The 19,062-nt window shown below is 41.4% G+C and overlaps 2 protein-coding genes across 5 annotated transcripts in view; one reads left to right on the forward strand and one right to left on the reverse strand.

Annotated features, from left to right (window-relative positions):
- The window catches only part of MORN5 (MORN repeat containing 5), a 31,971-nt gene extending 20,437 nt beyond the window's left edge, over window positions 1-11,534 (reverse strand). Inside the window, exons 1-4 of one of the 4 annotated variants that reach the window (XR_009556072.1) lie at window positions 11,314-11,384; window positions 6,263-6,410; window positions 4,922-5,033; window positions 3,806-3,937 (exon numbers count right to left, since the gene is read on the reverse strand). Coding sequence is in view for 3 of the 4 variants with exons in the window: in XM_060251549.1 (XP_060107532.1) it covers window positions 3,806-3,937; window positions 4,922-5,033; window positions 6,263-6,410; window positions 11,314-11,360 (439 nt within the window). In the remaining variant the exon portion in view is untranslated. Of the gene's footprint in view, window positions 1-3,805; window positions 3,938-4,921; window positions 5,034-6,262; window positions 6,434-11,313 lie in introns of all 4 variants that reach the window. The other 3 variants (XM_060251549.1, XM_060251551.1, XM_060251552.1) reach the window with 3 other exon arrangements.
- Window positions 11,490-16,996, forward strand: NDUFA8 (NADH:ubiquinone oxidoreductase subunit A8). The gene is made up of 4 exons (XM_060251548.1): window positions 11,490-11,736; window positions 12,999-13,162; window positions 14,196-14,361; window positions 16,732-16,996. The coding sequence occupies exons 1-4, from the start codon at window positions 11,686-11,688 to the stop codon at window positions 16,867-16,869; spliced, it is 519 nt and encodes a 172-aa protein (XP_060107531.1). The 5' UTR covers window positions 11,490-11,685; the 3' UTR covers window positions 16,870-16,996.
- Window positions 16,997-19,062: the final 2,066 nt, after the last annotated feature.

Here is a 19,062-nt window from a genome sequence, read left to right on the forward strand (position 1 = left end):
TGTTCCACCAGGCCTTTGGCTGAGGTGGTGGGACATCTAATTTACCTTGACCTTCCCTGCTGACACTGCCCACTTAGATCATATTATTGCAGCATCATAGTGCCCATTCTGTTCTGCCCAGCTAAGAAACCAACAAGCATCACTGGGTTGCTATGTATGACCACCTAACTAGTTTCCTTCAAGTGGCACCTGAACTCCCAGAATACGGCTGCCATCTTTAGGTTTTATCAGAATTTTATTGTTATTTATTAACTTATTGTGCTTTAATGTTTTAATTATTTTATTATATATGACTGTTATGACCTGCCTTGAGCCTGCTTGCAGGGGATGGTGGGATAAAAAGCAAACAAATAAATATTTAATTAAATCACAAATTCAGGTAACAGAGGATAGGCCAGTTTTTAGCTACATGAAAGTGCCTGATTGTGCATATGCTACAGTGAATGTTTGAAATGTGGCTAAAGACACCTAACTGAATGACCAATAACTGAAAACTCAGATGGGATGTTGACAGTCAGCTCAATGTGATTGTCAGAATTCAACAAGGCATAATTGAAAACTGGAAACATATATACTTATCTATGGATGTTGATAACTGTAATGATTTTGAACTTACATCTGTCTGCTCCTTTAACTGTTAGTAGTGATTGAGTGAGGTGATTGGTTGGTGACTGAGAGTGTGGGTGGAGCAAAGAAGTGTATGGAGAAGGGAGGGAGGGAGAGGAAGAAGTCAATAGTGAACTCTCAGCAGAGTGTCAGCAGTTTTGAGTGTCAGCTGTGGTCAGTCAACAGTCTACAGAGTCTGAGAAGCAGTCTTCTGTTTAGACTTCCATATAGTGCTGTGAAAAGGATTTTAAGATTCTATAGGAAAAAAATAGAAATCTTAGATAACATAATAGGGGTTGGAGAGAGAGCCAAAACCCTAATACTGTCGAAGTATTATTAGAGTGTGTGAGAAAGAAACTGAGAGAAACGTGAGTTTAAGAAGGAACTGAGAGTGAGGAATGGTAGTGAAGTGAATGGGTGTGACACCTCAGTTAGCACTTATTACTTTCCACTCTTTTATCCACTGAAAATATTAGTTAAACATCCTGAAGCCAATATGCTTCGTGCACCAATAAAGTTTTATTTTGTTTTATTTAAAACCTGGATTTGTATATATTTAATAACATAACAGTCTCATCCTCAGGGCCACATAGTCCAACAAAGAAGCCTTACAGCTTGGGCACAATCCCATGAGAAACATTAAATAAAGTGTTTGGAATTAAATTCCTGGTGGCAGCATTACATACATTAAGAGAGAAGTCATGACAATAACATATATATCAAATTCACCATATTTTGGACAAATATATAGCAAATTGCAAGACCTCCTTTCTCAGTTTTGCAACAAGCTCTGTGATGTCAAGGGAAAACAGAAACTGGAGAGAAAGGCTAAAAGGGAAGTGTTGTTTCCTGTGAACTGAAGAAGCCCCATTGCTAATATTCATAGAAATAAGGAAAAGTAACGGGAATAGAGACAGATGCAATGAAAACGAATAATGTCTTTGCAGTGAAGCAAGCATCCTTAGAGGATGGGAAATGTCCCCTCAAACCTGGCTCTTGAGGAAGAAGGTATCATTTCAGCCAACCTGCTTGGCTCTTGCCTGAGGTTTTGCAATGCTTCCTGCCATCTGCTTTTGATGCTTCCAAGAGCTGGCCAGAAGCCCAGAGGGCTTTCCTGTCTTTCCTGCAAAGGAGCAGCCCTGGACTTGTTCCCTCTCCTACCAGCTCCCTTTCTTGGTTTCTTTTGCACACAGCTCGGCTATTTATCCGTGCTTTTTGTCACCTTTGTAGCCTTGTGCCTTGAACGACTTCTCTTGGGGCTCCTGGAGTTCCTCCGATGTCATGTAAGCCTTGGCTCTTTCAATTGTGTCAGTGCCCTTAAAGGAAGGGATGGACTCCTAAGCTACATCCCTTCTTCACACCCATGTCCTCAAAAGTAACCTGTGCAAAGAAGCAGACGAGGGCAAAAGGTCTCTCTTGCACATTCAACTGACAATTGTTTTGCAAAATGGAATATATACAATGGGCAATTTAATGCGGCTGATACTAGTGGTAAGTTTATAGTAATAAAATGTAACAAAAGGGAGTTCAAAGCGCAAGTTTAAAAAAAAAAAGAAACTGGAATTCCTAGGCGTTCCTGCCTGGGCTGATCTGTCTGGGTTCCTGTGTTTCTGGAAAGCGTGTGCTTATCACACCCATCAGCAAAGTTGCTGCATTCCATTGACCTGGATCTGTGCCATGAGTAGCTATTTGTGGCAGATCATTTTATTTAATATTTTGAAATAAGGTGGACTTTGTGGCAGATGGTATCTATAGTGTGCTGATCAACCTTCACCCTCCACAGTCAGTGTAAACAATATTGACCTTAACAGACCAATTGGCTGATTCAGTATAAGGCAGCTTCATGTGCTCTGATCACATTCACATTAGATTACCTATAATGTGCTTTATATAAGTTTGCCTTTGAAAACTGACTGGAAACTTTAGTTGGTCCTAATTGCTAGGATTTGGCCATGGATTTGATATGGGCATCATATCATCCCTATACTGAAAAATGTCTATTTGTTGCCCATTTGTTTAAAGGCAAAATTCAAAGTGCTGGTTCTTATCTTTGAAACTATAAAGAGCTTGGGGTCAGTGTACTGAAACAGTACATTCTCCCATACTGTCCAACCCACCTGCAGAGGGAAGACTGGTGGCAATCAGTGACAGGGCTTTTTCATTGGTGGCCCCTCACCTTTGGAATGAAGGATGGAAGGATGGAAAAACAATGATTTTATTTCCTTTTAGGTACCAGGCCAAAATATTCCTTTTAAATCAGGATTTTAATGGAACACATCTCCCTTTTTAGTCGTTTTTATGACCTATTTCTAGCCTGATGGTTGTTTTGTGGATAACATTTTAAGCTGCTGAATACTTCCAGCTCTTTATCTGTTTTATGGCATTTGAGGGCATGTTTTAATACGGGCATTTTTTATGTTTGTTCTTTTTATGATTTTGTTATGTTGTTTTTACGTTGCAAGCTGCTTCCAGGGCACCTCTGAACAATGTAAATTCCTAAACGAACAAATTTCACATTGTGAAGATTAATAACCTCATTTATGCTGTCCAAAGTTCCTAGAAGAATGTTAGGATGCAAATGTGATGAATAAAATCCTTAAAAAATGGTGTGGCAGGTGGAAGTAGCCCTCTGCCTCAGGGGATGTCACCCATCTTGTACTAGTGTGGTAAACTGTGATCCAGTCCTGGTTGAAGGTTTTCCATATGTGACATTAATTCATTTATGAAGCCTCAAACACTTGTTCGTTTTCTAAAAAACTGCTATCTCTAATTTACAGGAACTGACCCTTCTGTGATTTTTACTAAATAAATCATTTCTTTCTGTCCCCCAAGCTTTTTTCTCTCCAGCCATGAAATTACAATGCATTGCAGTAGAGGATGGTGGAGGATGATTTCAGTTAACAATCTGCTAACAAAGAACCTGATCACGGTCTCCTGTCCAGATCACATAGCTAATAGTGTCTAAATGCAAAATGTGCAAAATTTCAATAGGAGTTGCACAAAATGTTCTAATATAAATTATAATATATTCAGTTTATCACTGCTTTTGGGGTTAGTTCAAATAAATTATCACAGAGCATACGGTGGATACTAGGTCTTGAAGAAGCCAACAAAGGAAGTTCCTGTGCATGCAGAAGGCTATCATTTCAAGGTAAGCACATGTCTCATTGTACTACTGATCCGACAGACAAAACTGTACCTGCATTCCTTAGAAACCGGTGTTTATAATCGACCACCACCCTGGTTTCAGGATTGTAGAAACCATCGCCGCAGTCATAGCAGCCATCTGGGATGGGCCGAGGAGGATCCAAGTTTGTAAGCTGAGAAATCCCTTTAAATAAAAATAATATATATATTTTAAAAAGCATATACAGGGCTTTAGAGCAGAATAAATACACAGAGCAGGTCATATATGGGGCTCTGGTCTTTGAGCAGCTCTTGTGAGCAAGTGTCCTCACAAGCAGAAATGTCTTTGTTAATTTCAGCATTAAAAGTACTCCATAAATGCATGCATAATGTCTTAAGGTGACTGGGAATCAGATGCCACTGACAGCAAAAGAAAGAAAGAAAGAAAGAAAAAAGATATAGAGGTGAAAAGTGGAAGAGGAAGGAAAAGGCAGAGGCTTATTTAGCTCTTTGCTTCATGTCCTCATCAGGCTCAGTGGGTCCCAAGAAGCCTGTCAGCTATCACTTGAGGCTACTGAACAGCCCATATTGCCTTCTGCCAGAAAATAAAACATGCTTACTTCAGAAGGCCTTTGACAGCTGCCTGTTAGTATACCACTGACTGCTTTGTGGCTAGCTCCTAAATTCAATTTAGCTGCCATATTCTGTTTTAAAGTTTTTAGTGGCTGTGTGTTTATACCGCTACTTATTGATATCATACAGTTGTAAGTAGATCCATAATCCACTAAATACATCCACCCGCACATGCATGCACACACACATGTATGCATTCTGCTCCTTACAACTAGGAGAGCCAGTTTGGTGTAGTGGTTAAGGGTGTGGACTCTTATTTGGGAGAACAAGGTTTGATTCCCCACTCCTCCACTTGCACCTGCTGGAATGGCTGTGGGTCAACCATAGCTCTCATAGGAGTTGTCCTTGAAAGGGCAGCTTCTGGGAGAGCTCTCTCAGCCCCGCTCACCTCACAGGGTATCTGTTGTGGGGGAAGGAGATAAAGGAGACTGTAAGCCACTATGAGCGACTGATTCAGAGAGAAGTGTGGGGTATAAATCTGCAGTCTTCTTCTTCTTCTAGTCTCTTGTAATGAACAAGGCTGGCTGAGCTCATCTGACAGTCACTAGAGCAGTACCTGCAGGCTTCAGGCCATTGCAGATTTCTGTATAAAACCGTCTGTCATAACCATCACAGTAATGCCACTTGTCCTCTTTGTATTCCAAGCCATCTGCAAAAGTGTATTGCCCCTGCAAGGCAAGATAGGGGTTCATTAGCCATGTTCAGATTTGAAGACCAACCCCATTGCCCACCTAGGGATCAATGATGGCGATGAGGTTTCCTTAATTTCATGAGAACACAATAAGGTAGATCACTTGGAGAATGGATGCGGCCTATATAGGGCCAAACCACACATGATGCTGGAGTTCTAAATCAGAAAATTTAGATGTATTTTTGACCCTAAAAGGCAGTTGCAGGGGCACTATCTAGATTGGGGCTGTGATGCTGGGCAGGGGGGTTAATTTAATCCTTGTCCTTTCCCCTTTGGTTGCTTTAAGGCCTGACTTGGACGATCTGTTTTCAACTGGGAGAAACAGTGCAGGTGGAAGAGTTAACTATTCCTTCCACAGTGTCATATCACATGCCTCCTCCTGGTGTTTATGTGTGTTTCAGGGCCAAATAATACATCTGGAACTTCTGTTATTGAACATAAGCATCATGTTTTGCTCAGCTCTATCTTCCAGTGTTCAGAGCATTTCATATAATCCTTCCATTCCGTTTGCAAAGCAAGTCAGCATTATTATAGTACAGATGGAAGAGTGGTGACTCTTCTAAAGGCACACATTGTTCTGGGAACTTTTTGGCTTATAGATAAGTCTTTCAATCATTGCACTACAGCCCGTCTCCAGTAGTCCACCAAGTGTGTGGCTGAAGAGGGATTTGAAGCCACATCTCCTAGGTCAATACTATTTTCTTCACTGGATTTACATTAGCTCTCTCCAAACTACTGATACAAACCCAACAGTTCTGAGCATAGGACAAACTCTTGCCCATGATCAGGAAAGCACTGCTGCCAATTAGGAGAAGGGAGCTATATGTTCACACCTCCTCCATGCATAGGCAAAAGGTCAACCTGAAAATCTTATAAAGGTGGGAAGGGGGAGGAATGGGGGACAAAGCGTGGCCATTTCTAATTTTCCCTCTATTCCCACTGACTGCACACATGGAAGGATTGCATGTTCAGGAATTACAAAGAACTCTGTACAGGATCCCTCCATGCATTCATTAAGGCAACTTGATCTCGGGGGGGGGGGGGTGTTGAAAACAAAAAGAGGGCCTTACTCTATAGCACTGAGTTAAATCTAGCCTTGAACAGGGATCCTTCAAACAGTATATGAATCCTTCACTCCTTTTTCTGACATATTATGACTGGAACTGTTTTCATCTTCTATATGAGGTAGAGATTTCACGATGGTACCTCTATGGCTATTCCGTGGTCCCAGGTTCCTTCATATTTGCTCCCACTGGGGAAGTGCAAGGTGCCCTTGCCATGAAACATTCCATCTTTCATCTCACCAATGTATTTGGTTCCTGTTGGAAGGGTGTAAGTGCCTTTTCCCTCCAATCTGCAAAAGTCCACAAGGAGAATCTGAAGAAGAGGAAGGTTAAGAGGCAATAGCAGGGTAGGGTTCCATTTGTGCCAGGAGAGGTGATAGCTCTGGAGGACCACAAGGTACCTGGCATTTCTAGTTAGTAGGATCTAGAGCAACGAGGAAGACTTTTTTTCTGTCTGAGATACTGGAAAACTTAACAACGCATTAGCAATATTTTGCTATACAAATAATAGTTTCTAAAATTTAATCCACATTATAAGACCCTAACATGCTGCAACTGAAAGCTGGGACCACAAAGTGGGCAATGGAAAATATTTTGAATGGTATAGTCACTACCCCTACTTCCCTTCAACCCATGATATAATGCTGCATTTCAACACATGACATAGGTGGGTGCCATTGAAAGAGGCACTTTTAGCTTCTCTGTTCTGCTGGTTTGGTGATGAGCTCCCTGGTCTGGATTTTTCCCTCTTTGGAAATTTATTATTATTACTATCATTAGTCCTATAATTATGGTAATAATGATGCACATTCGATGTAACATTCAATGCGGGATAGGGTAGGGTATAAATTGCAAATAAAATTAAAATTGTATTTGCAGCTATGGAGGCTTGTGAGTTATTTATTTTTCAGTTCTTATTTAAAAACCTGTATGCAGTTTTTTCCCTCTCATGGATTGCTGCCTTGACATGGTGAGAGAGCTTGCGAGGTTCAGTGAGGCTGTGGGCTATGCCATGTAGGGCCACCCAAGATGGACAGGCCACAGCTGAGAACCCAGACAAAATGTGATCCACTGGAGAAGGAAATGGCAATCCACTCCAGTATCCTTGCCAAGAAAACCCCATGGACAGTAACAAAAGGCTAAAAGATATGGCGCTGGAAGATGAGCCCCTCAGGTCATAAGGTGCCCAATATGCTACTGGAGAAGAGCAGAGGGAGGGTCCAAATAACCACAGAAAGAGTGAAGCAGCTGGGCCAAAGCCGAAAGGACGCTCAGCTGTGGATGTGTCTGATGGTGAAAGAACAATCCGATGCTGCAAAGAACAATACTGCACTGGAACATGGAATGTAAAATCTATGAATCAAGGTAAGCTGGATGTAGCCAAACAAGAGATGGCAAGACTGAACATCGACATCTTGGGAATCAGTGAACTAAAATGGACGGGAATGGGTAAATCAGAGGATCCCTACATCTATTATTGTGGGCAAGAGTCCTGTAGAAGAAACGGTGTGGCCTTTATAGTTAACAAGAAAGTGAGGAAGGCAGTAATGGGATACAATCTCAAAAATGACAGAATGATCTCAGTCCGTATCCAAGGCAAACCATTCAATATCACAGTAATCCAAGTATATGCCCAAACCACTGATGCAGAAGAGGCTGAAGAGGACCAATTCTATGAAGATCTACAGCACCTTCTAGAATTAACACCAAAAAAAGATGTCCTCCTCATCATAGGGGGCTGGAACACCAAAGTAGGAAGTCAAAAGGTAACCGGAACAACTGACAAGTTTGGTCTTGGAGAACAAAATAAAGCTGGGCAAAGGCTAATAGAGTTTTGTCAAGAGAACAAACTGGTCATAGCGAACACCCTCTTCCAACAACCTAAAAGGTGATGCTACACATGGTCATCACCTGATGGGCAACATAGAAATCAGATTAATTATATACTCTGCAGTCAAAGATGCAGAAGCTCCTTACAGTCAGCAAAAACAAGAATAGGTTTAAGGAACTAGAGTTGATAGACAGAGTGCCTGAAGAACTATGGACGGAGGTTCATGACACTGTACAGACAGCAGCAATCAGTACCATCCCAAAGAAAAAGAAATGCAAGAAAGCAAAGTAGCTGTCTGATGAGGCTTTACAAATAGCTAAGGAAAGAAGGAAAGCAAAAGGCAAAAGTGAAAAGGAAAAATTCACCCAGCTGAATGCAGATTTTCAGAGAACAGCAAGGAGAGATAAGGAGGCCTTCCTGAAGGAACAATGCAAAGCAACAGAGCAGGGGTGGCCAACAGTAGCTCGCCAGATGTTTTTTGCCTACAACTCCCATGAGCCCCAGCCATAGGCCATGCTGGCTGGGGCTGATGGGAGTTGTAGGCAAAAAAAACCACCTGGAGAGCTACCGTTGGTCACCCCTGCAATAGAGGAAAATAATAGAATGGGAAGGACAAGAGATCTTTTCAAAAAAATCGGAGAAATCAAGGGTACGTTTTGTGCAAAGATGGCCATGATAAAGGACAAAAACGATAGGGACCTAACAGAAGCAGAAGAGATCAGGAAGAGGTGGCAAGAATACACAGAAGAATTATACAAGAAGGATCTCAATGTCCTTGACAACCATGACAGTGAAATCACTGACCCTGAGCCAGACATTCTGGAGTGTGAAGTCAAATGGGTCTTAGAAAGCATTACTAACAACAAAGTGAACGGAGATGATGGTATCCCAGTTGAGCTATTCAAAGTCCTAAAAGTTGATGCTGTTAAAGTGATGCACACATTATGTCAACAAATTTGGAAAACGCAACAGTGGCCACAGGAATGGAAAAGGTCAGTTTATATTCCAATCCCAAAGAAGGGTAATGCCAAGAAATGTTCAAACATGACAGCAAGGTCATGTTAAAGATCCTACAAGCTGGCTTCAGCAGTATGTAGATCAGGAACTACCAGAAGTTCAAGCCGCATTTCGGAGAGGTAGAGGAACTAGAGATCAAATTGCCAACATTCTCTGGATTATGGAGAAAGCATGGGAGTATCAGAAAAACGTCTATTTCTGTTTCATTGACTACGCTAAAGCCTTTGATTGTGTGGATCACAACAAACTGTGGCAAGTCCTTAAAGAGATGGGAGTACCAGATCGCCTCACATGTCTCCTGAGAAACCTGTATAAGGGTCAAGAAGCAACAGTCAGAACGGGATATGAAACAACTGATTGGTTTAGAATAGGAAAAGGAGTTCGACAAAGATGTAGATTGTCACCCTGCTTATTTGATTTATATGCAGAGTACATCATGCAGAATGGTGGCCAGGATGAAGCAGAAGCCAGAATTAAGATTGCCGGGAAAAACATCAACAACCTCAGATATGCAGATGACACTACTCTAATGGCAGAAAGTGAGGAGGACCTAAAGAACCTCTTGTTGAGGGTGAAAGAGGAGAGCACAAAAGTATGCTTGAAATTCAACATCAAAAAAACTAAGATCATGGCATCCGGCCCCATCACACTGTGGCAAATAGAAGGGGAAGGCATGGAAGTAGTGACAGACTTCACATTTCTGGGATCCAAGATCACTGCAGATGCTGACTGTAGCCATGAAATTAAAAGACATTTGCTCCTTGGGAGGACAGCTATGGCTAACCTGGGCAGTATAATAAAAAGTAGAGACATCACCCTGCCAACAAAAGCCCGTATAGTCAAAGCGATGGTATTCCCTGTAGTAATGTATGGAGAAGGAGAAGGCAAAAGATGAAATGGCTGGACAGCGTTACTGATGTAACAAACATGAATTTGAGCAGACTTCAGAGGATGGTGGAAGACAGGTGGGCCTGGTGTGACTTTGTCCATGTGGCCACAAAGAGTCGGACTCGACTGTGTGACTGAACAACAACAAATGGAGTTTTTAATCAGCTTACAGTTTTTTCTGTAACTTTTGTAAATTGCCCATTTTAATTGGAAAGGTGGGGGGTGTGTGTGGGTGTGAGTGAGAGAATTATTATTTTAATAACTGTAACAATGGCAAGTGGACAAGATGCATCTTTAATAATAGTAAAAATAAAATAATAGGAAGAAGAAACTAGAATATGTTCACTGTAAATAATTATTATTAAGTAATGGTAACAATAGTGGAAAGGTGGTATATATGTATTTTAATGGATGACTATTATAAAAATACAGATAATAACAGCACTAATTCCAGAGGGGTCTATGCACGCCATAGAAATGAGCGCCACCTTGCAGATACAGACAATTGCAGTAAGTTGCACCTTTGTTTCCATACATGATTGTATTAACATGGGAGACTCAGTCTGTACAAAAGTCCAGTGGCATCTAGTATCACTTATTTCAACATGAACTTTAAGTGAATCAGAGCTCACTTCTTTGTATGCTAATAAGGCAGGGGAAATTATTTTGGGAATTTTTATAGGGAAAATTACAAAAGGAGGGGAAGTAAGAGTTGAGTCAGAGAGCAAATTAGTTTGAATCTCATCATGAATCGTTCAGTGTGCATAGAGAATTGGAATGGATTTGGATGTAACATAGACTTGATGATGAGAGAACAAAGGCTACAGTTGGTGTCAACTTCAAGCCATTGCTGGGATTTCTGCTGCCTTGTATCCGTTTCGCATTGGAAGAATGTAGAGGTAAACCAAACGGTCAGTCAAGAATTAGAAGGGTTTATTCTTTTTGGTTTCTTTTTAGTAATCTGCAATAACTCTAGCTGTTATTCCAATTTTTCTGTGTTTCTGCTTATGAAGAATTCATGCTTCAAACTTGCTACTTTAAAAAAACCTGGTGTGCAGCTCTCTCTCACCCACATGCCTGATCACTCAACCACGCAGAAATATTATCATTTTGCATCATACACTGAAAAATTTAGGACGAGATTAAAATGAAATCTCGTTTTGTCAGCTCGTCTCTTTCCCCCGATTTTTTTTGTAAAAATCCCCAAAAGAATTCCCTCTGCCGTAATGATTTTCTCTTCATAGCATGCGAAGAAATGAGCTCTGACTCACCAAAGCCCATCCTGAAATAAATGTTCTTGCTCTTTACGGTGCCGTGCTGTTTCATTTCGCAACAAACTAAACCGGCGCTATCCCTTTGCAATCACTGTACACAAGCCTCGATTACACAAACGGATTCACAAAGTTTGCATCTAGAGAAATGGCGTTGCGGCTCGCCTCCCTACCCTCTCGCCCCACCTGCCATTGACGCGGTGCCCTATGTAGTAGCTACCCGTGTGGTCCATAGCGACCCTACGACGATTCCTGCCTCAGGTCGGCCTTGCCAAGCAAGCGGTGGTCACCATGGCGACAAGGGACTACACCACGGGAAAGAGAGCGATCGTAATGGGCGAGGCTGATAGGACGGGAAATTTGACGGCCCTCCAGCCACACTTTCAGGCACGCCTCCAAGCTGTAGTGGCTATTGGGCGCATGCGTGTCTTTTCTGCCGGCGACAGGATGAGCATGCGCAGTAGTGGTGTGGCCTAGTCCGTGACGGAGGCTGGCGAAGGAGACGTGAAGGGGAGAGTGCCCGGAGGGGGCTGTGTTAAAGCTGGGAGGGTTGCTGTCATGCCGCATGTAGTGGAGGTGCCCTCGCTGGAGGAACTGGAAGTGCCGCAGGTGAAGGAGCGCAGGACACCCCCCCCCCGTCCTTGAAGATCAGTAGGGGGCAAGGGAGCCCCCCAGCCCAGCCCCTTCCTGCCAGGAACCCCCTCTGTTCCTTCCTTCCCCCTTGGTCGCTTAAGGTCAGAGGGCATCCCTTCTTGTCTCCCTTCACATACCTGGTTGTTCAAGAGGCTTCCTTTCCCGGGTGAAAATCAGTACCTATGGTTATATTTCTTTCTCTGCCTTCTGGGTATTGGACTTGTTTATAGCTTAACTTTTTTGTGGAGATAATATTATTATGTTGATTGCATTGGATAACGTTATGTAATTTGCCTTGAGTCTCAGTGAGAAAAGTGAACGATAGGTGATGTAAACAAATAATATTAATAACAGCTAATGTAATACTGTGGAATTGATTTATGTGTAAGATTTAATGTAACAGTAGTAACTAGTACCGTAATTATATGCTATAATATCATTTGAATCTGAGGCATGTAGATCCAGTGTACATAACTGTACATAACATTCCCTTTATACTCACAAGGGAAGTAACTTGGGTGGCAAGAGAGATTGGCCTAAGGTTGCCCAGGGAATTTCATGGTGTTCATAATTAAATGGGAAACTTATAGCACCTTAAAGATTAATCAGGTGTATTCCATTTTTTGTAAGTCAGAGCTTGTGAAAACTGGAATAAATGTTGTTAATCTTTAAAGTGCTACTGGATTTCTGTTGTTACAACAGACTAAAATGGCTACTTCTCTGGAATTATTATCATGGCAACTTTGCATTCCCCCTTTACACCTCCCCCCCAAATGCAAATGTACAAGGTTTTTTCTGGGTTATCCCAAAAGTGCAAATACTCTTATTTTCTTCCTTGCTGTTTTAACTAAGATGCACGTATACATCACATTAGCACAAAGAGGGTTTTGAGAGCATAGGAATATCTACTTTGTAAATATAATAGTTTTTTATACATTGCATTAATTGCAAATTTTAAAATTATTGTTGTACAATACATGTTTATTTGAGTGATATTATTTTGTGTCTTATTTTTTCATATGATATTCTGTACTTTGTGAAGTACTCTTCAGCCATTATTGCACATTTTGTCATTCTGCCATACAGATGGGGAACTGAGTGTATGTGGAAGGGACCCAGTCTGGGTCATGTATGTCTGTAGCTTGGCCCTGCTCAGCAATGCAAGATTCATAGAGCAAGTGCTAGAATCGTCTTTGCCCCCTGCCTTGTTGTTAAATTGCCTGCTCCTCACTTCTCAGGTGAAAGTCAGCTCTGCAGTACTGAAGGCAGCTGCTCACCATTATGGTTCTCAATGTGACAAACCCAACAAGGAATTCATGCTTTGCCGCTGGGAGGAGAAGGACCCACGGAAGTGCTTGAACGAAGGCAAAGAAGTCAACAAATGTGCCCTGGAATTTTTCAGGTATGTCTTTTCTAGTGCAGTACCGTGCCTGTTCGCTTTGAAGCAAAGTCCCTTTGTGTTCAGTGGGACTACTCTTACAGAAATGTGTGAAGATCATGGCCTCATGGGGCTGTAACAAAAGTGCAAATTAAAAGGGGGGGAAATCTGTCCAGCCCTCTCAATATGATATTCTTGAGGCAGCTTATGACATTAAACTAAAAAACAGCAGAATTGCATAAAAATGCAATGCAACAATTTTAAAATCCAGTAAGAAATGACATGAATAAAGGCTAATAGGAATGTAAACACACCAGAGCACATACATGTACAAAGCTTAGAACTATCCATAGACACTCAGGTCATAAAGCCCAGAAGAGAGAAAATCATTCTTCAAGTTTAGGGGAAGTTCCTAGTTATTCTAGTCATTTGCCTTTTCTTTGGACGGAACTCCTTTTTTTAAAAAATAGTTTAAAAAGTTTACTAGCTGCTTCTCCAAATGCCCTCTGTGACTTGAAACAAAACTAGGGCATAAACACTGGAGAGAATTAACACCAATAAGATAAATATTTAATAAATATCTCAATTAGACAATTTAACAGCATCAAAACTGACAAAAATCAGGTCTTGCTCACCTCTCAGAAGCTGTTACTGCAGCTGTGGTCTTGTTTAGGTCACAATGTAAATGGGACCATGGAGGAGAGACTAAGCCACAACAAAATGGAGATTTTTTTTCTTTTTGTTGTGGCGTGGTCTTGTTTAGTGCTGGGGTGAGCATAGTAGATATGAGCACACAACCTGGTTTTTCCACTTGGGTTTTCCATTGCAAATAAGACCATTGGATAGGAAAAACTGAGGCATCAAAGAGTCCTATGAGAGCAGCTGACTTGCTTAAGGCAAGGAATTTGAACCCAGGTATGCTCTCTGATCTGCCCTGTAGGTTAGATAGCCACATTTGTAGACTGTGCATTTTGAACAACAGATCAGTGCTTTTGTCGTGCAAAGTGTTTCTCATATCCACATACAAGACTGATGCAGCCTCTTGCTGTTTTCACAGGAAGATCAAGTTGCATTGTGCAGAACCCTTTACCCAATACTGGACTTGCATAGATTATAACGACCTATTGGAACTTCGCCATTGCCGAAAACAGCAACAAGTCTTTGATGACTGTGTGCTGGAGAACTTGGGTTGGGTGAGGCCTGATTTGGGTCAGCTGTCTAAGGTAATTGAATGCACTGGGTGTCAATCAGCCCATCATCTATTATATTGTGCAGTTTTCCTCTTTGTATCATAAAGCACATAGCTTTGATCTCTCCTTTTTCTTTTGGTATGCTTGTTCCTAAGCTGAGGACTGTATTGTTGTCAGCTGACCCTTTGAATAGAATTAAGCATGGTAAAGCACCTGGGACCTCCTAAAATGTGAAAATATTAGATGTTTGCCTGCAGGAGTCTTGTGTTGACAAATTTTGTTGCACCTACACACAAGAAGCCCCTTCTGGTCATCTAAGGTCTGTTTGTGGCTTGTCTAAGGTGAAAATGAGCTTCTAGGGCTTGCAGTGGAGAGTGGCTTCTGGTTCTTGGTGGATGTCTATATCTTGGGTCAGCTGCATGTGTGTGTGCTGCAGGCCTGCATTCTGCTGGCAGTAGCCACCTTTTCCACTTCTTGCTTGCTAAGATTTCTATGGAACATGGGTGGCCGGTGTGTACCACAGATGGCTCTGCCAGTGGGAGATCATGGTGCTTCTGGACAAGTGTAGGATGGCCCGAGTTTCTTTGCATTTCCTGTGTTGTGCTGCTTTGTAAAATTGATATCTTTTTAAAATGTATGTGCCTCTTTCTTGCCCCTGGAAACATTCAGTGTTGCTTACTGGAAGTAAAAATTCAATTGATTTAAAGCAGTATAAAACTAAAAAGACAGCAGAGTAGATAAGCCATACCACACCCTAGATGTGTTTGAAACGTTAATGAAATCTTCCCCTCATAAATAGCAGAACTTAGGTTCTAGCCACCTAGACTATTGCTAACAGATTTTCACTGTGATGGGGAATGTTTTCAAAGCTAAAGTTATATATTTTGGTGGTGTTTTCAGTGCAAGGAACTTCAAACTCCAGTGGGCTAGGTGACATGCTGTTTACTTCCTTTTTTAGTATTAAAATCTGGCACAGCCACATTGGTTGTATTTCCAGATGCAGGGGTATTTGTGTAGAAGATCCTTGATGTGTTAATGGCACAGTAATTTTATTATGTGGTTTATGTTTGGGTTTAATTCACAATTCTGATGTTCATGTAGGTACTTACTCATCACCCTGTACTGATAAACAGCCAAAAACAGACAGTTGGCATCACTTATGTTATATGAAAGCATGGATATGTTCTTGGTTGCCACTGTGGGCTCCCTAATCTGAGGATGTGATGTGTGAGTGTGAAAGAAACACTTCTCATAGCAGCCTGTCTAGTTTTTGGTACGCTAATGCGCTGTCCCCAGGTGAGGCAGACTTTGTATCTTGAATGGTGAGTGGAAAAGATACAGCTATCCTTTTTCAGATTTTTCTAGCCATCTGGGACTCTCAGACAGCCGTTTGTTGGGGATACTGTAGCTATGCATTACTGCACTGAACATGGGTTGAACTAGATGACTTCCAAGATCCCTTTCAGTTTTAACACTGTTAAGCGTAGACCCGGTTTCAGCTGTTCTATGACGTTTGAACACATATAAATCAATGTATAATGCCCACAGTCAGTGATTGAACATATGCCTTCCATGCAGGATTTGGTCCCCAGCACCTTGGTTAAAATAATCTAGGGTAGAAAGGCTGAACAAGCCCTCTGCTTGAGATCTTTGAAAGGTGATGTTGCTGCTGGACAGAACAGGACCATTGGTCTGATTCTGTATCATGTAGCTTTTTGTATTCAGATTCCCACTGCATGTCTATTGTTCAGCTGATTCAGAATGTGTCATCTAGACTATAGACTGGTGTATGCTATAGTTAACTCATGCTACCAGTTTTTGTTTCTAAGCAGAATGGAAAGTGTTGCTTCCTGCCTTTTAAAATTCCTAAATGATCTGGAAGCAAATTACTTGAAGAACCACTTGCTATTGCATGAACCTGAGTATCTGTTGAGATGGGTATCAGAAGCCCTGCTCCATGTGCTCATGCCTTCAGTGTGGTGGGTTGCAACCAGAGGTAGGGCCCTCAGGGAGTGCCCTTTTTTAGCAATGTGCCTGGCCTTCTAGCTGTTTGCTAGTAGATGAAAAAAAAATTATTCACAGGCCCATTCTGTTGAGCAATATTCTTTCTCTTGGGTGAGCTTGCTTTTCACCCCTTGTATTGTGCTACTGTTATTGTTTATGGTATTTTGCTGTTGCGTTTGTCCTTTGCTTTATGCTATATTTGCTTTTCTCTCTTTTAGTAATTGAATTGTATCTATTGGTGGTTTGAAGTACAAGAAGCATTTTTTTTAGAATGAATGACAAAAAAATTTAATTGATAAAGGAATGTGGTGTCTTGTGCTAATTGGATGGTTTGACTCTCTATTGCAAAGCCAGTGCACCACTTTTAGAAAAATCTAAATTTGATTCTCTCTGTTCCAGGTCACCAAAGTGCAGACTGACCGGCCTCTCCCTGAGAATCCTTATCATTCCAGGCCAAGACCACCGCCAAACCCACCGGTTGAAGGCGAGCTAAAACCCGCTAAGTATGGCAGCCGACTATTTTTCTGGAGCTTGTAAATGCAAAATAAAAACATGGGGGAGGGCCTTCAAAACAATAAGTTTCTTGTCTAATATAAATGACCGTTCGCTAGTGTGTATTGGATGACATCCATACTTGGAAATTAAAAATGTATTCTTGTTTGAATTGTCTGTGTCCTGTGTGTTTATATGCGTGTTTCTGGAATACAAAAGAAAAAAAAAGTGGTAGGTGTTGTACCAATGGTTTCAGTACAGGGCAATATAGTTTCTTTAGGGAAAGGGTCATTGCTTTGTGAAAGAGCATAGAGTCCCCAGTTCAAGGGAACTGGCATCTCAGGATCCTGTATGTAGCAGGTGTTGGGGAAAACCATTTCGCTCTTATAAGTTTATACCAGTCTGACTGGGCAGATTACAGTGTTTATTATTACTTCCTTAAAGCTCCATTGAAGCAGACCAGGTGTGCTGTAGAATCTGAAGCTTTACTTTGTGGCATCTATAATGGAGAAGTTAATCCCAGCCTTGAATGAATCTTCTCCCCCTTCCCCCCCCCCACACACTTTTTTCATTCTGTCCTTCTGATATGTTGTGATCCTAACCTTCATGCAGCATCTTATGGTTCAAGGATTTAACTGTCTTGTGTTCATTTGCGATTCCTTCTACATCAGAAATGCAGTGTCCCTATGCCAAATTTCCATGTGTTGTGTTGGTTAATCACTGGAGAATTGGAAACATCTCTCTTCTGTTGCAGAGATACTTCATACCAACTATTTCTAACAGATTTTAAGCCTGTGATGAAGCTAACTCTTTCCCCTCCTCCCCTGATGAATGAGAGTTCTGGAAGTTTAGATACTCTTTGTCTATTTTGAATATTAATATTTTGATGGTGCTGCTAAGAAACTAAGTATATTAGTGCAAAAATCCAATCTGGACAGAAAGCACTAACACAATTTTAGTTGTTTCACTTCTCTAGTTCCTGCAGAAATATCACTGCCGTCAGGTCTGCATTTCTGTCTTGACCCAGAGTTAATACAAAGTATACAAAATCAGCGTATCAACAGAACACATGCAAAATGGATATGGGTAATTATGGGGCCTGCTCACAACTTGAACCAAACATTCAAAGAGCAACTTATTGAAATTACCTTTTTATTTTAAATATTTTTATTCCGTCTTTCCCAGGCAATCTATGGTAGCTTGCAACCCATCCACCCCCCTCAGTCCAGCCACTATATAAAACATTGTAAAACAAAACCACATGGCCTTCCATACGATTTGTCTGAATTTTCCAGCTCTTTAGTAGAAATGGGGCTACTTTTTCCTGAGGTTTTTTTTGTGTGCGTGTTATTAAATTCCAAATGCAAATGGTTCTGTCTGATTCTGATTATGGTGAATTTTTGAGAACTTCCATAATTTCAGAAGTGGGTGGAGGAGCTTTAGGTACCTCTAGTGTCTAGTACCAATCACTCCTAAATCTTCTCCACAGCCCCCAGTATTCTATGTTATAGTTACAAGTACATCTTTGCAGTATTTTGGCAGGTTGAGCTTCCCATCAAGAAGATGAGCATCTTCTGCCTGTGAAAGGTTCCCTACCTTCCTATGAGATTCTTTGGGGGTGGAGTATGCAGCATTCATACTGCATGCAGCTGAGTTGTCTGGAGTCTGAGTTCAGGAATTCAACAGTAAAAATAGGGCATGGTGCACTTGTGTGTGTGTGTGTCCTTTTCTTTCAGAACATTATTATCTGTTGATTCCCTGGAGAAGGGCAATCTGATACTGGGACCTACCAGACGTCATGTATGTTTGGCTGGTATGTGATGCTGGCCAAAGACAGGCAAGTTGAAGCAGATGTGAACATCTGCTGTTGATTAAGCTAATGTGGGCACTTGCAGTGAGCCTTAATTATAATGGTGTGTGTGCCTGTTTGCAGCACTCATTCCATTTGTTAACTTTTTAGCTAAATCAACTTTTAAAAAAATATGCCCACCGAGTTTTGTTCTATCTACTGCATTCAGGAAAGGTTGCATTGCTTTTCCTTTGGTTCTCTATGCCTTGTCCTCTTAGAGACTTAAAAAAATTTCAGTCTGTAAAAAGCTGCCTCTGTGAGGAATGTGCAGTATAAAATGTGCAGATTTGAAATGGCAAGATAGTGGTTCTGAACATGCAGATGGTGACTTGGCTTTCAGTTCCTGGTGGGACCCCTACCTCTCTTTGCCTGGTCAAACACGCCCCTCT

Source organism: Heteronotia binoei, chromosome 12 (assembly GCF_032191835.1).
Source record: "Heteronotia binoei isolate CCM8104 ecotype False Entrance Well chromosome 12, APGP_CSIRO_Hbin_v1, whole genome shotgun sequence".
Lineage (NCBI taxonomy): Eukaryota > Metazoa > Chordata > Lepidosauria > Squamata > Gekkonidae > Heteronotia > Heteronotia binoei.